Here is a 17,256-nt window from a genome sequence, read left to right on the forward strand (position 1 = left end):
GTGCCGTGGGGATGGACTCGCCGGCCGGGGTTTTCTGGAGCAGGCCTGACCCCCAGCAAGTGGCAGCAGGTTCGTGGGGCCCAGGGGCTGTCGGCTGTTGTGGTTTCTCAGGCACCAGGCAGGATGGGTGGAACGCCGGCATTGCTGCCTGCTGCTGCCATGTGCAGGGGTGAGTGGGAAGCTGAGCTCGGCCCATGCCTGGTTCCCCGCCAGGCTCCCTGCTCCGACCAGCTAGCCCCACACTGCAGCTGGCAGCAAGGAGAGAGAGCCAGAGCCAAGCTGGTGCATGACTCCCCGACTGCCTCTGGAGGGCTCGTCTGGGGCAGGGCCTGCCAGGGGAGCTGGGCACGGGCAGTACGGGGTGCAGAGGGCTGTCCTGCTGTGCAGGCATGGAGAGCCCAGGCCTGTGGGTGTAGCTGGGACAGGGTGTTGGCACACACTTCACCAATGGGAGCCGTGAAATGCCTGTATCCTCAGTGCTGCTCCCCCTAGCCCTCTAGGGTCACGGGAGCAGTGGGGGCTCCCAGCCCTTTCCACAGGGCTGGGGGACTGACCCTGGGGGCATGGGAAAACCAGCCATGAGCTTGCTTCTGAGCAACATGTATGCCCTGCGGACCTCTCTGCCACTGGATCTCCCATCGTGTATTCAGCCTGCCTCAGTGGCTGTGGGAAAGGCCCTTGGGGCAGGATATTCCAGAATTGCCCCTTGAGGGGTTTCCTGCCCTTTTCTCTGCAGCAGGAGCAGCAGCGAGTCCTGGCTCCCGTCAGATTGGGCTGCTGGGCTGAGGATTTTCTGTGACAGATACTAGAGAGAGAGGGGCTCTGGCCCTGGCCCCCATCCACTGGGCCGGGAGGGGATTGGGGGCTTTGTCCTAGCCCCCTCCCACTCTGTGGGGCCTCCAGTGCAATGGACACATACTGGAGCTCCCCCACCCTTCTCATCTCCACTGTCCCTCGGGCGAGCAAGCTGTGCTGAGTGCCAGCTCTGCCGGGCAGGACCTGCCCCCCAGCCCCCTCTGACAAGCAGAGAGCCCAGGAGGCCTGGCCCGAGCTTGGTGTGCTTCACGGCCAGCTCCACAGCCCTCCCAGTGGCAAGGGAAGGCGGCAGGGCTGTGCACAGGGGCGCCTTGGGGGCTAGGCGAGAGGTCTGTCAAAGCATGAGTGGTGCGGAGACAGTGACTAGGGACGGGATATTTTCCCCCTTCTAACGTGCCCTGGGGTCACCCCAGCAAAGGACCAGGCAGCGGGTTTCAGACACACAAGGGAGCATTTCCTCCAACTCCATCCAGCCTGTGGCACTCCAGCGTAACCGGGATCAAAACTCACCGAACGTTCCTGCAGGCCAGGTGCCTCAATGGCTATTAGCCAAGATGTCCAGGACGCAGCCCCCTGCTCCGGGTGTCCCTAGGCCTCTGGCTGCCGGAAGCTGGGACTGGATGACATAGGAGGATCACTCGAAATTCCCCTGGTCTGTTCCTTCTCTCTGGGGCACTTGGCACCTGTTGGCAGACAGGGTAGAGGCTGGGGGCATGGGGCTGGGGGAGTGCACAATCGGTGCAGTGGAAGTGAACCGAATGGGGAAAGTCTTTCCACTTACTTTCATTCTGGGAAGTATTTTGGGGGGATATGGCCTGGCAATGCCAGGGCTGCGCCTGTACCCGAGGTCTGGATGCGGGGCTGTCGCGATCTGCAGCTGCTGGGTGCTGGTTTCCCAGCGTTGCCCGCTGTTGGTGTTCCTTGGTGCCTGGAGACGGGAGCTCTCCCTGGGGGCTTCACCGAGGAAGAAGCTGCCATGCCCACGTGCCCCCCCACATGGAGAGGTGGTGGTGGGCTCAGGAAATTCTGTGATGTTCATTGTGGGGGAGATACTGGCAGTGCACAAGCCCCTGGCCCCGCTCCATGTTCAGCCCAGAGGGGCTGGGCCCTCCCTGGCTTTCCATAGCACTGCAGGCCTCGCAGGCTGCCAGACATGGCCCCACCAGCATCTGCTGTTGCCCCAGGGTGCCCCCGCCTCCTGCGTGCCCCGCTCTGGCCCCACCCTGCCAGTGTGATTGCTGTCACCCCTGGGACTGGCCCAGGGAGCTCCTGGGTGCCCTGCCAGAGCCACCCAGCACCCAGGGCTGCGTGGTGGGGTGCACAACCACGGGTGGAGGCATGACAAACATGACCCCCGTGTGCCGTGGTGATTCACTCCCTGGGGCACACACCCAGTGGATCAGACCCAAAGGTCTGCGGCACACGGGGCTGCCCACCTCCTGCAAGCCACCCTCCAGCCCCCGAGCCCCAGGGAGATGTGCAAACACGGCCCCAAAACCTTCAGTTTGACACGGAATGGCAACCAGCCCGAGCCTGCATGTGTGTGCACAAACAGCCCTGCACCAATGTGTGCGCACAGGGATGTGTGCACGTGCATCTGTGTACCATGTACACATACACGCACACTGCATGTACTGTACACACACACACACACACACCAATGTGTGCACACACACGCACCAAAGTGTGCATATATCCTGTACACACAGAGTCTATAAGGAGCCACAGGGCTTTTTGTCGCTTTTTACAGTTCCAGACTAACACGGCTACCCCTCTGATACTTGACACACACACACAGACACCAAGGTGTGCACATGTGCTGTATACACACACACACACCCAGGCACCGTGTGTACACGTACCATACACACACACGCGTATGTCCCCGCTGCCTCCATGGGAAGGATGGAGCCGGCACCAGCTGGGAAACTGAGGCACGGCTCTGGCCCCTCCCCCGCCCCGGGTCCGGAAGGCGGACACGGGCCCTTTAAGGGGCGGGGAGTGGGCCCCGCCCCCGCGGGCCGGACTGGCTCAGCATGGCGGGTGCGGCGCTGCGCGGGGCTCGGGGCTTGGCCCGGCGCTGGGGGCAGGTACCGCGCGAGACCCGGACTCCTGGGTCCCTTCCCGGCTGCGGGGTAGATGGCTGGGAGCTGGACTCCTGGGTCCTATCCCGGCTGCAGGGTAGAGGGGGGAGGGGCTGGGAGCCGGACTCCTGGGTCCTATCCCAGCTGCGGGGTAGATGGGGCTGGGAGCTGGACTCCTGGGTCCTATCCCGGCTGCAGGGTAGAGGGGCTGGGAGCCGGACTCCTGGGTCCTATCCCGGCTGCAGGGTAGAGGGGGGAGGGGCTGGGAGCCGGACTCCTGGGTCCTATCCCGGCTGCAGGGTAGAGGGGCTGGGAGCTGGACTCCTGGGTCCTATCCCGGCTGCAGGGTAGAGGGGGGAGGGGCTGGGAGCCGGACTCCTGGGTCCTATCCCGGCTGCAGGGTAGAGAGGGGAGGGGCTGGGAGCCGGACTCCTGGGTCCTATCCCAGCTGCGGGGCTGGGAGCCGGACTCCTGGGTCCTATCCCGGCTGCAGGGTAGAGGGGCTGGGAGCCGGACTCCTGGGTCCTATCCCGACTGCGGGGTAGATGGGGGGGAGCTGGACTCCTGGGTCCTATCCTGGCTGCGGGGTAGAGGGGGGGGAGGGGCTGGGAGCCGGACTCCTGGGTCCTATCCCGGCTGCGGGGTAGATGGGGGGGAGGGGCTGGGAGCCGGACTCCTGGGTCCTATCCCGGCTGCGGGGTAGATGGGGGGGAGGGGCTGGGAGCTGGACTCCTGGGTCCTATCCCAGCTGCAGGGTAGAGGGGGGAGGGGCTGGGAGCCGGACTCCTGGGTCCTATCCCGGCTGCAGGGTAGAGGGGGGAGGGGCTGGGAGCCGGACTCCTGGGTCCTATCCCGGCTGCGGGGTAGATGGGGGGGAGGGGCGGGGAGCTGGACTCCTGGGTCCTATCCCAGCTGCAGGGTAGAGGGGGGAGGGGCTGGGAGCCGGACTCCTGGGTCCTATCCCGGCTGCAGGGTAGAGGGGGGAGGGGCTGGGAGCCGGACTCCTGGGTCCTATCCCGGCTGCGGGGTAGATGGGGGGGAGGGGCTGGGAGCTGGACTCCTGGGTCCTATCCCCGCTGGGGTGGGGGGGCGCTCGGAGCCTGGTGCCTGGGGTATTGGCCTCGCGCCCGCAGCCCTGCACCTCATGGTGACCGTGGGGGCAGCGAGCGGTGAGGGCGCCGCTCCGGACCCACGGCTCCTGGGCAGGGCAGCGCTCCGGTGGCTCGGCTCCGGCACTGCCATGTGGCCGCTCTCCGCAGCGAGGGTTGGGGGTTCTCCAGCTGTGTTGTGACCCCCTGCGAGGGGCAGCAGGTCGCTGGGTGCAGGAGCTCTTCCCCCGCCAGGCTGTGTCTGCGTGGGGATCGGGTACCCGAGGGCAGGGCTCAGCCCCCAGCGATGGCCCTGGCCCCTGCCTGCTCCCCCCGGCTGTGTCACGCTGGGGGGCTGCTGCTCGCCACTCCCCCAGCTCTGGCACAGCAGTGCCTGCAGCTCTTAGCCCCTCCGGGCCTGCCTGGGGCAGCTGGTGAGCGCCAGTGTGGCACAGCCCCTTGGCTCTCCCGCAGCCGTTAGGTTTGGCCGGGGCAGGACGTGCCCTCGGCTCCGTGCTGCTCGCTGAGCAGGGCCCCGCTGTCTCCCCACCCTGGTCACAGCTCAGTACGGAGCAGCCTGCGACCCAGATCATGGGGATTGTGCGGCTGGCTTCAGCGTCCTCTCGCTAGCTGTGGGGTGGCCCGAGCAGGGTGGGAGGCAGGGGTCTGTTCCCTCCACAGCTGTGTCTGTGGGGCTGCGCTGTTCCCAGGGTGAGGGTGTGCAGGGCAGGGGGTACAGCTGGCAGTGCCCCTTAGCTGATGCCTCTCTGCCCCAGAGATGCTACGTGGCTGCTGGGGGGCAGGATGGGGAGGTGCAGAAGGCTCAGCGAGCAGCCAAGGCCAGTGAGGAGCCAGGCCAGCGGTCCCCAACCATCTTCAGCAAGATCATTGACCGCACCATCCGGGCCGACATCCTCTACGAAGATGACAAGGTGACCCCCTCCGCCTCATTCAGGGACATCCTGTGCTGCCCTGCAGCCAGGCCTGCCCATCACTGCGCAGGGGCCACGCTGCTGCCTGCCCTGGGCACACCCTGCTGAGGCCTTGCCTGCTTGGCTGCCAGCATGGTGGGTGGGGCTGGGGGGAGGATGCCGTGGCCTGGGGCTGGGAGATCAGCTCCCTTGAGCCCAGAAGGCCAGGTCCTGGGGTGAGGCAGGGGCAGGCCCAGGTCTCTGCCATAGAATCACAGAATCTCAGGGTTGGAAGGGACCTCAGGAGGTATCTAGTCCAACCCCCTGCTCAAAGCAGGACCAATTCCCAACTAAATCGTCCCAGCCAGGGCTTTGTCAAGCTTGACATTAAAAACCTCTAAGGAAAGAGATTCCACCACCTCCCTAGGGAACCCATTCCAGTGCTTCACCACCCTCCTAGTGAAATAGTGTTTCCTAATAACCAACCTAAACCTCCCGCACTGCAACTTGAGACCATTGCTCCTTGTTCTGTCATCTGCCACCACTGAGAACAGTCTAGATCCATCCTCTTTGGAACCCCCCTTCAGGTAGTTGAAAGCAGCTATCAAATCCCCCCTCATTCTTCTCTTCTGCAGACTAAACAATCCCAGTTCCCTCAGCCTCTCCTCATAAGTCGTGTGCTCCAGCCCCCTAAGCATTTTGGTTGCCCTCCGCTGGACTCTTTCCAATTTTTCCTCATCCACCTTGTCGTGTGGGGCCTAAAACTGGACACAGTACTCCAGATGAGGCCTCACCAATGTTGAATAGAGGGGAACAGTCACGTCCCTCGATCTGCTGGCAATGCCCCTAATTATACAGCCCAAAATGCCGTTAGCCTTCTTGGCAACAAGGGCACACTGTCGACTCATATCCAGCTTCTCATCCACTGTAACCCCTAGGTCCTTTTCTGCAGCACTGCTGCCTAGCCGCTCAGTCCCTAGTCTGTAACAGTGAATGGGATTCTTCCTTCCTAAGTGCAGGACTCTGCACTTGTCCTTGTTGAACCTCATCAGATTTCTTTTGGCCCAGTCCTCCAATTTGTCTAGGTCCCTCTGTATGCACAGGGGGCTCTGAGCCCTGCCCTGCTCCTGGGGCAGCACCCGCCAGCCCCTTCACCCCTCGACCCCTGGCCAGGGCAGGGGAACTCCAGTTGGGCCCCCCCCTTTGCTGGGAACAGACTGCCAGAGGTAGGAGAGGTCAGCCTGGCTGGGCTGGGTGATGGCCGAGGGGTGAGTGCCCCCCTGCCTCCCAGAGGGCCCCCCCCCCGAGCTCCCTGGCCCAGCCCCCTTGCTTCCCTGCAGCCCTGGGCTCCCAGTGTGGAGGGCAAATGCTCTGACACTTGGCATGGACCCCAACCCCGTGGCGTGTGGAGCAGGGCTGGGGGTGATGTGGCCCCTGGAGGGGGAGGACTGTGACCTGCAGGGAGTGTGTCAGAGGCCCCGTGGGGGAAGGGTCGGGGGGGCAGTGACCCTGCAGTCCCAGCCCTGGCTAAACTGGCGCTTGCCCCCCCAGTGGGCGGTGGGTGCCCTGGCAGCAGTGCTCACGGTGCTCTCCCCGCAGTGCCTTGCCTTCCGGGACGTGGCCCCGCAGGCCCCCGTGCATTTCCTGGTGATCCCCAAGCGCCCCATCCCCAGGCTGAGCTGCGTGGCCACGGGGGACGCAGAGGTGAGCAGAGTGACTGGACAGGGCCCCTTCCCCGAGGTGCCTCTGTCCCACTGGGAGGCTGGGGTGGGGCAGGGAGCGCAGCCCAGGGAGCAGCGAGGGTCATGGGGAGCCGAAGGGCTGGGCACAGGAAGGGGGCTGGACAGCCCCATGTGCTGGCTGGAGGGGGTGCTGGCACCAGAACCACGGGACGGGGAGTGATGGCTCCAGCCCTGGTACGGACTGGCTGTGACCTTGGGGGGGCACCCTCCCTCCTGAGCCCCGCTGACCCTGCCTGGCTGTCCCCCTGGGGCTGGGTGCAAAGGTGGGTGCTCTGGGGGAGATTCAGGGCTGCGGCACTCTAGGTCGCCGGGGAGGGGTTCTGGGGGTGCTGCCTGGGGTGCCCATCCCCCCCCCCTCAACCTACCCCTCTGCTCCTGCCCAGCTGCTGGGGCACCTGCTGCTAGTGGCCAGTCAGATGGCAAAGGTGGAGGGGCTGGTGGATGGCTACCGAGTGGGTGAGTTGCTGGGACCCCCTGCGCTGGGGAGCGCCCGGCTGCCTGCCCTGCCCTGCCCTGCCCTGGGGTTTCCCTGGCACTCATCAGCGTCGCCTGCTGCCAGCCCAGCTGTGACCCTGCCCCAGACGTGTGTGAGCCACTGGTGCCCTCCAGCACTTCCCTGCGTCCCTGCCCTGGAGCGTCGTCTCCTCATGGGCTGGGGCCCTGCCTGTGACCCCCCATGGCCCTGTGGCTTCAGCACGTGTTGTACCCCCCACCGCTGCCCTAGCACCTCGCTCTGGGTAGAGGGGGCCGGCCTGCCCGCAGGAGGCTGGCCCCACCCTCTTGCCCAGCCCATCGGGGGTCAACCCCGTCCGCCTGCCATGCCACACCTGTAGGTGGACGGCCTTGCCCCACTTCACCCATAGCAGGCTGGGCCCCACCCTCTCGCCATGCCACGCCTGCAGGGGATGAGCCCCCACCCCACTCACCTCGCCCCACCCACTGGCCCCCATGCTCACGCCATGCCACGCCTGCAGGGGGCTGGCCTGGCCCCTCGCCCAGCCCATAGGGGGCCAAACCCGCCCCACTTGCCCCAATCCACCCATAGCAGGCCAGGCTCCACCCTCTCGCCATGCCACTCCTGCAGGGGACCAGCCCCTGCCCCACTCACCCTGCCCCACCCACCGGCCCCCATGCTCACGCCATGCCACGCCTGCAGGGGGGCGGCCCTGCCTCACTTGCCCCAGCCCACCTGGCTCAGCCTGCCTGCAGGGGCTGGCCCCACCCTCTCATGCCACCCCACTTGCCCTGCCCACAGGGAGGGCCAGCCCCACCCCACTCTCCCTGCCTGCAGGGCCTGGCACACTCACCCCGTGTCTCTCTCTTTCAGTGATCAATGATGGGAAGCAGGGGGCTCAGTCTGTCTACCACCTGCATTTGCACGTGCTGGGCGGGCGTCAGATGGGCTGGCCCCCGGGCTGAGCTGCAGCTGGAGAAACGGGAGCAGCAGACGCAGCGCCAGCCCCACTGGGCAAACCCGTTCCTCAATTAAAGTGCTGTGAGAGGGCCCATGTGATCACTGGCCTGTCTGTCCCGGTGCTTGTCCCCCGGCTGTCTGGGGCTCACACCGGGCAGGGGGGTCGGCCTCCCACTTGGCAGGAAGAGGCTGTGCTGGGGGAGGGGAGCACATGATGCCCAGGGCAGAAGAGGGAGGGGAGGGGAGGAGGTAGCATGTGATGCCTAGGCCAGGGAGAGGACAGGAGGGACCGTGCGATGCCTGGGGTTGGGGGAGTATGTGATGCTCAGGCCAGAGGTGAAGGGGGGGCGGGCGTGTGATGCCTGGCGAGGGAGGGAATGGGGGGGAGCGTGTGATGTCCGGCAGGGGAGGGGTGAGCCTGTGATCCCCAGGCCGGAGGGGAATGGGGGGGGGACTGTGTGATGCCCGGCGGGGGAGGGGGGAGCCTGTGATGCCCAGGCCGGAGGGGAATGGGGGGCAGCATGTGATGCCCGGGGGTTGAGGGGGAGCATGTGATACCCAGGCTAGGGGGTATGGGGGGACCATGTGATGCCTGGCAGGGGGAAGGGGAAGCGTGTGATGCTCAGGCTGGAGGGGAATGGTGGGGACCGTGTGATGCCCGGCGGAGAAGGGGGGAGCGTGTGATGCACAGGCCAGAGGGGAATGGGGGGGACCGTGTGATGTCCAGGCCGAGGGTGAAGGGGGGCAGCATGTGATGCCCGGTGGTGGAGGGGGGAACCTGTGATGCCCAGGCCGGAGGGGAACAGTGGGGACCATGTGATGCCCGGCGGGGGAGGGGGGAGCATGTGATGCCCAGGCCAGAGGGGAATGGGGGGACCGGGTGATGCGCGGGCTGTGGGGCTGCAGCTGCCCGTGTACCCTGGGCTGTCCAGACTCTGCTCCCGCAGCGTCTGGGCACCTCGCCCGGGCGGGAAGCCACATGGCTGCGGTGTGTTCTCCCGGCCCCTGGGGAGGATGCACCAGGAGGGTTGGGGGTTTGGTCCAGTTGGTGCTGTCACTCTCCGCCTTTCTGTGAGGGGCTGTTTGCCCACTGGGGGGGGCCAGACCGGGGCAGTTTCCAGCCAGGAGTTGTGTTGGTGTGTATAGAGCCAAAAAGCTGCCTGGCCCTGTCAGCGCACTCCCACCTCCGTTGCAGCCACAGCCAGTGCCCCGCTCCCCCCGCCCCCTCGTCCTTGCAGGGATGGGCGCAGGAACCCTAAATCCGAGTGCGGCGGAAACGTAGCCTCAGGGCCGTCCGTGTGACTGAGCAGCAGCAGGCCAGGGGCTCAGCCAGTGGGGATAGAACACGTGAGGGCGAGTCGCCGAGCATGCGGCTACGGCACACGACACCCTAGCCAGAGCATCACCCAATAGTGCCTCTCTCTGCCATAGACCGGGAGCAGCACGGACAGATGGGCTAGCCCCATGGTGCATTCCTGTCACAGACCAGGCCCTGCACCCCCGGCTTCCTGTGATTCACCGTCACTCTCAGCCAGCCAGTAAAGCAGAAGGTTTATTTAGACGACAGGAACACTGTCTAAAACAGGTCTTGCTGGTACAGACAACAGGATCCTCCTTTATTTAGGTCCATCTGGGGCCCCAGGGAGGCCACAGCCCCTTTGGGAAGCCCAAGCCCCATCAGGGCCCCTCTCCATTTCCCAGCCAGCTCCAAACTGAAACTCCCTCCAGCCTCTCACTCAGCCTCCCCCTGGCTCCACCCCCCACCTTTGTGTCCTTTGTCCAGTGTCCTGGGCAGAGGTGTCACCTGGCTTCCAACCCCCCTCCTGGTTCTCAGGTTACATGCTCAGGTATCCTCCCTTCCCCAGGCAGCCCATCCCAGCACAGCTCCCCTGCCACCTTCCCAGGTCAATACTCCCCACTCAGCATTCACAGAACACAGCACGAACATTCCCACCTCGGCACAATTCCCCAGTCCAGGCCCTGGGTTTAGACACTGAGGAGGTCCCCAGCTGGGCGCATGTCAGTCTCTTCTCTCTAAGCGGGCGACCTCGCACGTCAGCGGGTGGTGCTAGTGATCTTTCCTTGTGCACGGCTGCTCTCAGCTACTAGGTTCTCCTCTTGGCATTTGTGCCTGCCAGTGGCTGGTGCGAGTGGCTCATTAGCCCTCAGTGCCCAGATCTGGGTGAATTGTTTCTGTCTCTGGATTCAGAGTCTCTGGTGCGGGCAGCGTCTGGTACCATCCCATCGTGCCAGTCACCTTCACTCCCGCTGCCCGATGCAACGGACTCCCCATTCCTGTCCTCATTTGCATCCCGTGTGCGACCGTGCTGCGTTCCCCGTGTGGTCTGTGGCGGTGGCTTGGAGGGTGGTGGACTGTGCACGGCAAGCTGTCACAGGGAGTGCAGGATAGCGGGGGAGAACCGTAACGCCTTCTCTTCCAGCCTCCATAGGCTGCCTGATTGCCTGTACTCACAGGGCGAGCCCAGATCCAAAATGACCTACGTCGTCAACATCATCAATCCTCCTGCAGCTATGCCATAATGCCCCATTCCCTGTGCCAGTGACCGCTCTGGGTACAGGTTTGCACTGCGCTACCCAAGGTCAGAGACCAGAAACCCCACTCCCCTCACATTTAAAACCTGTGTTCTTCATCTGTCTTCTCCTGGTTGCCTGCCTTGGGAGCACCCCCAGCAGCTCCCCCGTAGTACCTGGCCACGCCGGCTCCATGCACCGACGCTCCTGCCTGGAGCAGACAGGGAGTGTTGCTCTCCGGGCCCTGTGGGGAGCAGAGGCTGAGGAGGCTCAGCCATGGACCAGCCATAGCGATGTGGGCATCCAGGGGCACGTTGCACGGGGGCTGCAGACAAAGGGGTCTGAGCGGGATCAGCAGCATGGAAGCAAAGGCGCGCAGGTGTCTAGGTGCCTTATTCTTCCTCGGCAGCAGGACATGTGCCCCCGTCGCTCTGCAGTCAGTTCAGCTGGCACCATTGCAGCAAGCAGGAGTGGTGGGGGCTTCACTGCTCTTTGTCAGCAGCTCATCGGGCCCAGCGTGCTCACTGTGCCTTACACAGTGGGGTTCTGAGATCGGCATGTCAGATCCTGGTATATGTGATCTGTGTACAAAGGGTTATAGGTGTGTGTTCGACAAGCCATGCACCAGCCCAGCCTGCCTGAGACAAAGGAATGTGCTTTTGCTTGTCTGAGCAGCCTGGCCGTCAGGCTGAGACAAGGGAGGTACATTTACATGTAAGGGAAGCCAAGCGGGGAGAAGACAACACAGCAGCTATGCCCCAGCAAGAGAGAGGGGTTTTGTCTGGTTTTACGTGGCAAAGAAAACGTTTTGGAGGGAGGGTTATTGGCCACCGCGGGGAGAGCGTTGTGGGGAGATTGGGGGCTAGGAGGTGGTAGTGTCCGGGCAAACAGTAATGGCGCTGGAAGCAGGGTGATCTGCAGGCTGGTGTGTGCCTATTAGGGGTGAGCTGCGAGCAGAGCAGTGTAGCACCGAAGGCCCCCCGAGCGGCAGGGCAGGCAGTGACAGCCCCTCCCTGGCCTGGATTGAACCCCAGACGTTACAACAGCCGGGGGCCTACGGGTCCAGGCAGCTTCCAGACGCCAGCTGGAGCAGTGCTCCCTGCGCCTTTGTGCCCCTCAGGTCTGTGGACAATAGCGTCCGTGTGCAGTGCCATTGCCGTTTGCAGGGTGCACTCTGGGGCAAGACGGGCTGCGTGCACCATCTGTCACCCCAGTGCTGCCAATCTCTCCGCTCTGCTCCGTGCGTTGCTGGGAGTCACAGCGGTGGGGCAGGAGACAATCAATGGCCCTGCACGCTCATGTGCCAATGGCCCCCGCCATGGATTTTCCAGCTCCACAATGAGCTGGGAGCTAGCCAGGGTCGCAGGCTTCCATGGGGCAATGGCCAATGCAGCTCCCATTCTGTTGTCCCTGGGCTGATGTGAGCTCAGCACAGCTCCGGGACCAGGGCCTTGCACATCCAAAACTCTGCAGCCACCACTCATCCCACGCCTGCACTGCCATGTGATCCCAGCAGTCAGTGCCTGTTTCTTGGGCTCAGTTGTGGCGCTCCACCAGCTGCAGCTGCTCTGGGAACACCACCAAGCTTGAATTGTTTTCGCTGTCTCTGTCATCAAACGACCCTGGAAGAAATCCGAGAGTCTGCAAATCCAGGACAGTCATGCGGCCTGTGTTTGCAACGTTGCTGGGGAAAGTGCAGAGCTCTGCAGGCTCCATGCTTTTGTCACAGCTGGCAACCTGCATAAATTCTATTCAAACTCTGCCCTTTGGTCCTGATGGAGCATTTTGGGGGAACCAACATCATTGAAGCTCTTGTCTGCCGCGGTCTTGTCTGACTTAGAGAAACCTAGTGACGCGATACCCTGACTAACGTACCCAGAACATCCCTCGTGTCATCTGGACACAAGTCCAGTGTGGTTCTTCTGTTCTGGGAGTGAAGCGCTGGGAACTGCCGAGGTTTCTTTTGCTTGACGCGTGTACAGACTCCAGTGACATAATGTCCGATTGTCCTTTTCATCTGTGGCCAATAAAATCACCCTCTTGTGCAACCAACTCCCCGCTGGGCCTCTGATTCCGCTGCCCCCCACCACCTGCCTTTTCTATTGGTCGGGTAAGACCAGTCGATGTTGTAACTTGGGCTTTTTATGAGGTTTTCCATCTGTTTCCAGAGGCAAGCGTGACCTTGCATGCGCCAGGGTGTAGAGCTCACCACATCCTCCTGTGTCCTCTTGGTCATGTGGTTTGTGCCCAAGCTGGAGCTTCCTTTGGAGCTGCCTGAATGTTTTCTCATAGGCCAGGCTTCAAGGTGCAGTTAATGCCCTTTGTCATGGTACAATTCCCCACTCTGAACCTTAGCGTCCAAAAGATGGGGTACCAGCATGAATTCCTCTAAGCTCAATTACCAGCTTAGAACCTGTAGCGCTGCCACCAACCAGGAATTCCAGTGCCTGGTACACTCTGGTCCCCACAAGACCTTGCCCGGGGACCCCCAAGACCCAGACCCTCTGGATCTTCACACAAGGAAAGTAAACCCTTTCCCTCACCATTGCCTCTCCCAGACTTCCCCTCTCTGGGTTACCCTGGAAGATCACTGTGATTCAAACTCCTTGAATCTTAAAACAGAGAGGACAATTCACCTTCCCCCCTCCTTCTCTCTCCCTCTCCCTGAGAAAGAAAGTAATCCTAACACAGAGAGAAAATTAACCTCTCTCTCCCCCTTCCCTCCTTTCTCCCCACCAATTCCTTGGTGGATCCAGACCCAGTCCCCTGGGGTCTCACCAGAATAAAAAAAAAATCAGGTTCTTAAACAAGAAAAGCTTTTAATGAAAGAGGGAAAAACAGTAAAAATTATTGGAGATTGCCACGTACTTTAGGGGCGAAAGGAAAATGCAGAGCTGTTATTTACCAGGCTGCACGTGGCAATAGACTGTATAGGTAAGGGATGCAAGGAGGGTATGGGTCACGATGCAAACTGCAGGCATGCACACAACTAAAATTAATTAATTTAAAGTTTTATTGGGGATAGTTACAAGGGGTAGGGGAGCAGCGTATGATTAGCAAATAGGGTCAATGGAACTTAAAACATACAATGGCTAAAGTATTTACTATCAAACAATAGTTATAAACAAAGATGCAGTAAACAATATTTATAAACACGGATGCAGCATTTAGTAATAACCAATACTTACGAATACAAACCAACTCATAACGACCGGCAAACGTAGAAACTCTGCTTAAAACACGTGAGCTGAGAGAGGCTTCGAGGTGATCAGGCTCGGTTACGGGTGTGCACAAGGTACACAGGATTCGTTTTCCTTTCTCCTCTTCTGCCTGCACATGGCAGACCAGCCTAAAATACCCACTATGACATCATAGAAGTGTCATAGGGGACGGGGCCCAAAAACTGTGTGTGTTCGTTTCTGATTGGTACAAGCAAAGTTTACACCAAGTAGGGGAGCAGGTGCCTGAAAGTCTGGCTTCGCCCCCAAAAGGTGAGGAAATGCATATAGTTCAGAATGCCTTTAACACTGACTGACAAAGGAAGAGGCCAGGGCAATACCGGTATGGGCAAGTCTTTTAGGATGCAGACAGGAACTTATCTTAACAATTATCTTTGTAAATTTAAGATGGAATATGATACAGGGTCTTTCAGCTATAGACACTGGGAATACCCTCCCAGCCTGAGTATACAAGTACAAATTAAAATCCTTCCAGCCAAATACACATTTGCAAATAAAGAAAACAACAATAAGCCTAACTCGCTTTATCTACCTAGTACTCACTATTTTGAATCTATATGAGCCTGTATCGGAGAGATTGGAGAGAAACCTGGTTGCACGTCTGGTCCCTCTGAGCCCCCAGAGTGAACAACAACCAAATCTAACAGCACACACAAAAACTTCCCTCTCTCAAGATTTGAAAGTCTCCTGCCTCCTGATTGCTCCTCTGGTCAGGTGACAGCCAGGCTCACTGATCTTGTTAACCCTTTCCAGGCAAAAGAGATATGAAGCACTTCTGTTCTATTAACTCTTACTTACCTGTTTATGACACCCTTGTCTGCGTTTCCTGCTGCCGAGAGCTGGCAGTTACCAGGATCCAGTCCCCATGAATGCAGCACCACCGCTACAGGGCTTAGGGGGCCTCTAACTGCAAGGGGCACGAGGGGTCCCTGGGGCGCGGATCCCATCCCTGGGGGTTCTGATGCCCCCCTGGCAGGATGGGGCACTGGGCTGGGTGGACTCTGGCTCTGATCCCCTCTGACTGTTCCAGGAGTAGGGGGGCACCATGGGGACAAGTTGCTGTGCCAGGGGGGGGGACGTTTCTGCTGGATGAGGGCTGGAGTCCCAGGCTCTTGGGAGGGGAACGCCCGCCAGGGTAAATGCCTCCTTCCTCCCCTGCCGTGGGGGGAGCCAGGCCACAGATCTGCACAGAGGGCAGGGAGCAGCTTCCCACCCACTTCAAAGAACCCAGATCTCAACAGCTGCAGCTGCGCCCACAACCAGGGCCGAGCCCGGTGGGGGTTGCGCCACCAGGCCGGGATGGGGAGGGAAGCGCACGATACCCCGGAGGGGAGGGGAGAGGAGGGGGTAATGCCCAGCCTAGGTGGCGGCTGCTATAAGCCGCGGGTGAGGCCATCACCAGCTCGTTTGAGCTGTGGCCCCCGGCAGGGCGCTGGCAGGAAAACCGAACCGGTGATGTGTGCGGACAGTGAGCTGGGGGCTGGGGGCTGCAGGCTGCCCACTGGCCCAGGAGCCCCTGACCAGAGACTTCTAACGGCAGGTAAGTTCAGTGCAAAGTGTTTTTACTTCAGGCCGACCTGCAGTGTCCTCTTCTTCCCACCCTCTTCTTCTTCTTCTTCTGTCCGAGCCCTGGGCTCCTCTGTCCTGCCAGTGCCCCTCTGTCCTGCCCTCGGCCTCCCGGCCCTGGGCTCCTCTGTCCTGCCACTGCCCCTCAGTCCTGCCCCCGGCTGCCCCAGTCCTGGGCTCCTCCGTCCTGCCCCCGGCTGCCCCAGTCCTGGGTCCTCAGTCCTGCCACTGCCCCTCAGTCCTGCCCCCGGCCGCCCCAGCCCTGGGCTCCACTGTCCTGCCACTGCCCCTCTGTCCTGCCCTTGGCCTCCCTGCCCTGGGCTCCTCTGTCCTGCCCCCGGCCGCCCCTGCCCTGGGCTCCTCTGTCCTACCCCCGGCTGCCCCAGTCCTGGGCTCCTCTGTCCTGCCCCCGGCCGCCCCTGCCCTGGGCTCCTCTGTCCTACCCCCGGCTGCCCCAGTCCTGGGCTCCTCTGTCCTACCCCCGACCGCCCTGCCCTGGGCTCCTCTCTCCTGCCCCCGGCCGCCCCTGCCCTGGGCTCCTCTGTCCTACCCCCGGCTGCCCCAGCCCTGGGCTCCTCTGTCCTGCCCCCGGCTGCCCTAGTCCTGGGCTCCTCTGTCCTGCCCCCGGCCGCACCAGCCCTGGGCTCCTCTGTCCTGCCCCCGGCCGCCCTGCCCTGGGCTCCTCAGTCCTGCCCCCGGCCGCCCTGCCCTGGGCTCCTCTCTCCTGAGCACCGTTGGCCGGGTGTGGTATGTTGGCTGCAGTAATGAGGCTGCATCCTGTGTCCCTGGGAACCAGCCTCATGCTCTCCTCACTGCAGGAGGCACCGAGTCTCAGTTTCTCAATAAGGCCTCAAAGCTGCCAGGCTGGGGCAGAGGGCAGGGCTGGGGCAGGGAGGAGACCGAAGTCCTCTCCGTCTGGCTGGTTTGGTGCCTTAGAGGTGGAAAACCACCAGCCTGGGGCTGTAACTGCCCTGCTCTGGGCAATTTGTCCTGAACTGATACTCTCAGTGGTGTCCCGCCAGAGGCAGCAGCATTACAACTCGTTTGCTCCTTTCCCCCTGCCCAACTGGGCCCCAAGACTGGAGAATCTCTGTCCCCCCGCAGGATCCTGGGGCTGCACTGGGGAGTGAGAACTCCTCCAGTCCCAGGGCACAAAACAAGAAAACGTTTTACAAATGCATTAGAAGCAAGAGGAAGACCAAGGACAGGGCAGGCCCGTTACTCAGTGAGACAAGGAAACGATAATGGAAAATGTGGAAATGGCAGAGGTGCTAAATGACGTCTTTGTTTTGGTTTTCACCAAAACCTTTCGTAGCGGTTGGACGTCTCACTGTGAATGCCAGTGAAAATATGGTCGGATCAGAAGCTAAAATAGGAAAAGGACAAGTTAAAAATTACTTGGACAAGTCACCAGGACCTGATGAAATGCATCCTAGGATACTCAAGGCGCTGACTGAGGAGCTATCTGAGCCATTAGTGATTATCTTTGGAAAATCGTGCGAGACGGGAGAGATTCCAGATGACTGGAAAAGGGCAAATATAGTGCCCATCTATAAAAATGGAAATAAGGACAAAGCAGGGAATTACAGACCAGTTAGCTTAACTTCTGTACCCAGAATGATAATGGAGCAAATAATTAAGCAATTTGCAAACACTTAGAAGATAAGATGAAAAATAACAGTCAGTCTGGATTTGTCAAGAACAAATTGTGTCAAACCAACCTGATAGCATGAGCAGTGGGTATCATAGGCTGGGGGAGGCTGAGCCCCCCAAACAGCCAGGTGTGGTCTTACCCACACTGCACCCCCAGTCCCCCTCCTACTTCCCACTCTGCGGGCTGCTCTTCCCCTGTGCCATGGCCCCA

The 17,256-nt window shown here is 61.3% G+C and overlaps 1 protein-coding gene and 1 long non-coding RNA gene across 2 annotated transcripts; one reads left to right on the top strand and one right to left on the bottom strand.

Annotated features, from left to right (window-relative positions):
- Positions 1–1,325: 1,325 nt before the first annotated feature.
- On the bottom strand, positions 1,326–2,750 carry LOC115653626. The gene is made up of 2 exons (XR_004000971.1): positions 2,679–2,750; positions 1,326–1,499 (listed from the first exon to the last, which is right to left on the bottom strand). It is a non-coding gene; the product is annotated as an uncharacterized LOC115653626 (long non-coding RNA).
- Positions 2,751–2,836: 86 nt separating this feature from the next.
- On the top strand, positions 2,837–8,154 carry HINT2 (histidine triad nucleotide binding protein 2). The gene is made up of 5 exons (XM_030567113.1): positions 2,837–2,906; positions 4,765–4,920; positions 6,499–6,603; positions 7,025–7,097; positions 7,969–8,154. The coding sequence occupies exons 1-5, from the start codon at positions 2,853–2,855 to the stop codon at positions 8,058–8,060; spliced, it is 480 nt and encodes a 159-aa protein (XP_030422973.1). The 5' UTR covers positions 2,837–2,852; the 3' UTR covers positions 8,061–8,154.
- The last annotated feature ends 9,102 nt before the right edge of the window (positions 8,155–17,256 follow it).

The sequence above is a fragment of the Gopherus evgoodei genome, chromosome 6 (assembly GCF_007399415.2).
Source record: "Gopherus evgoodei ecotype Sinaloan lineage chromosome 6, rGopEvg1_v1.p, whole genome shotgun sequence".
NCBI classification, from domain to species: Eukaryota; Metazoa; Chordata; order Testudines; family Testudinidae; genus Gopherus; species Gopherus evgoodei.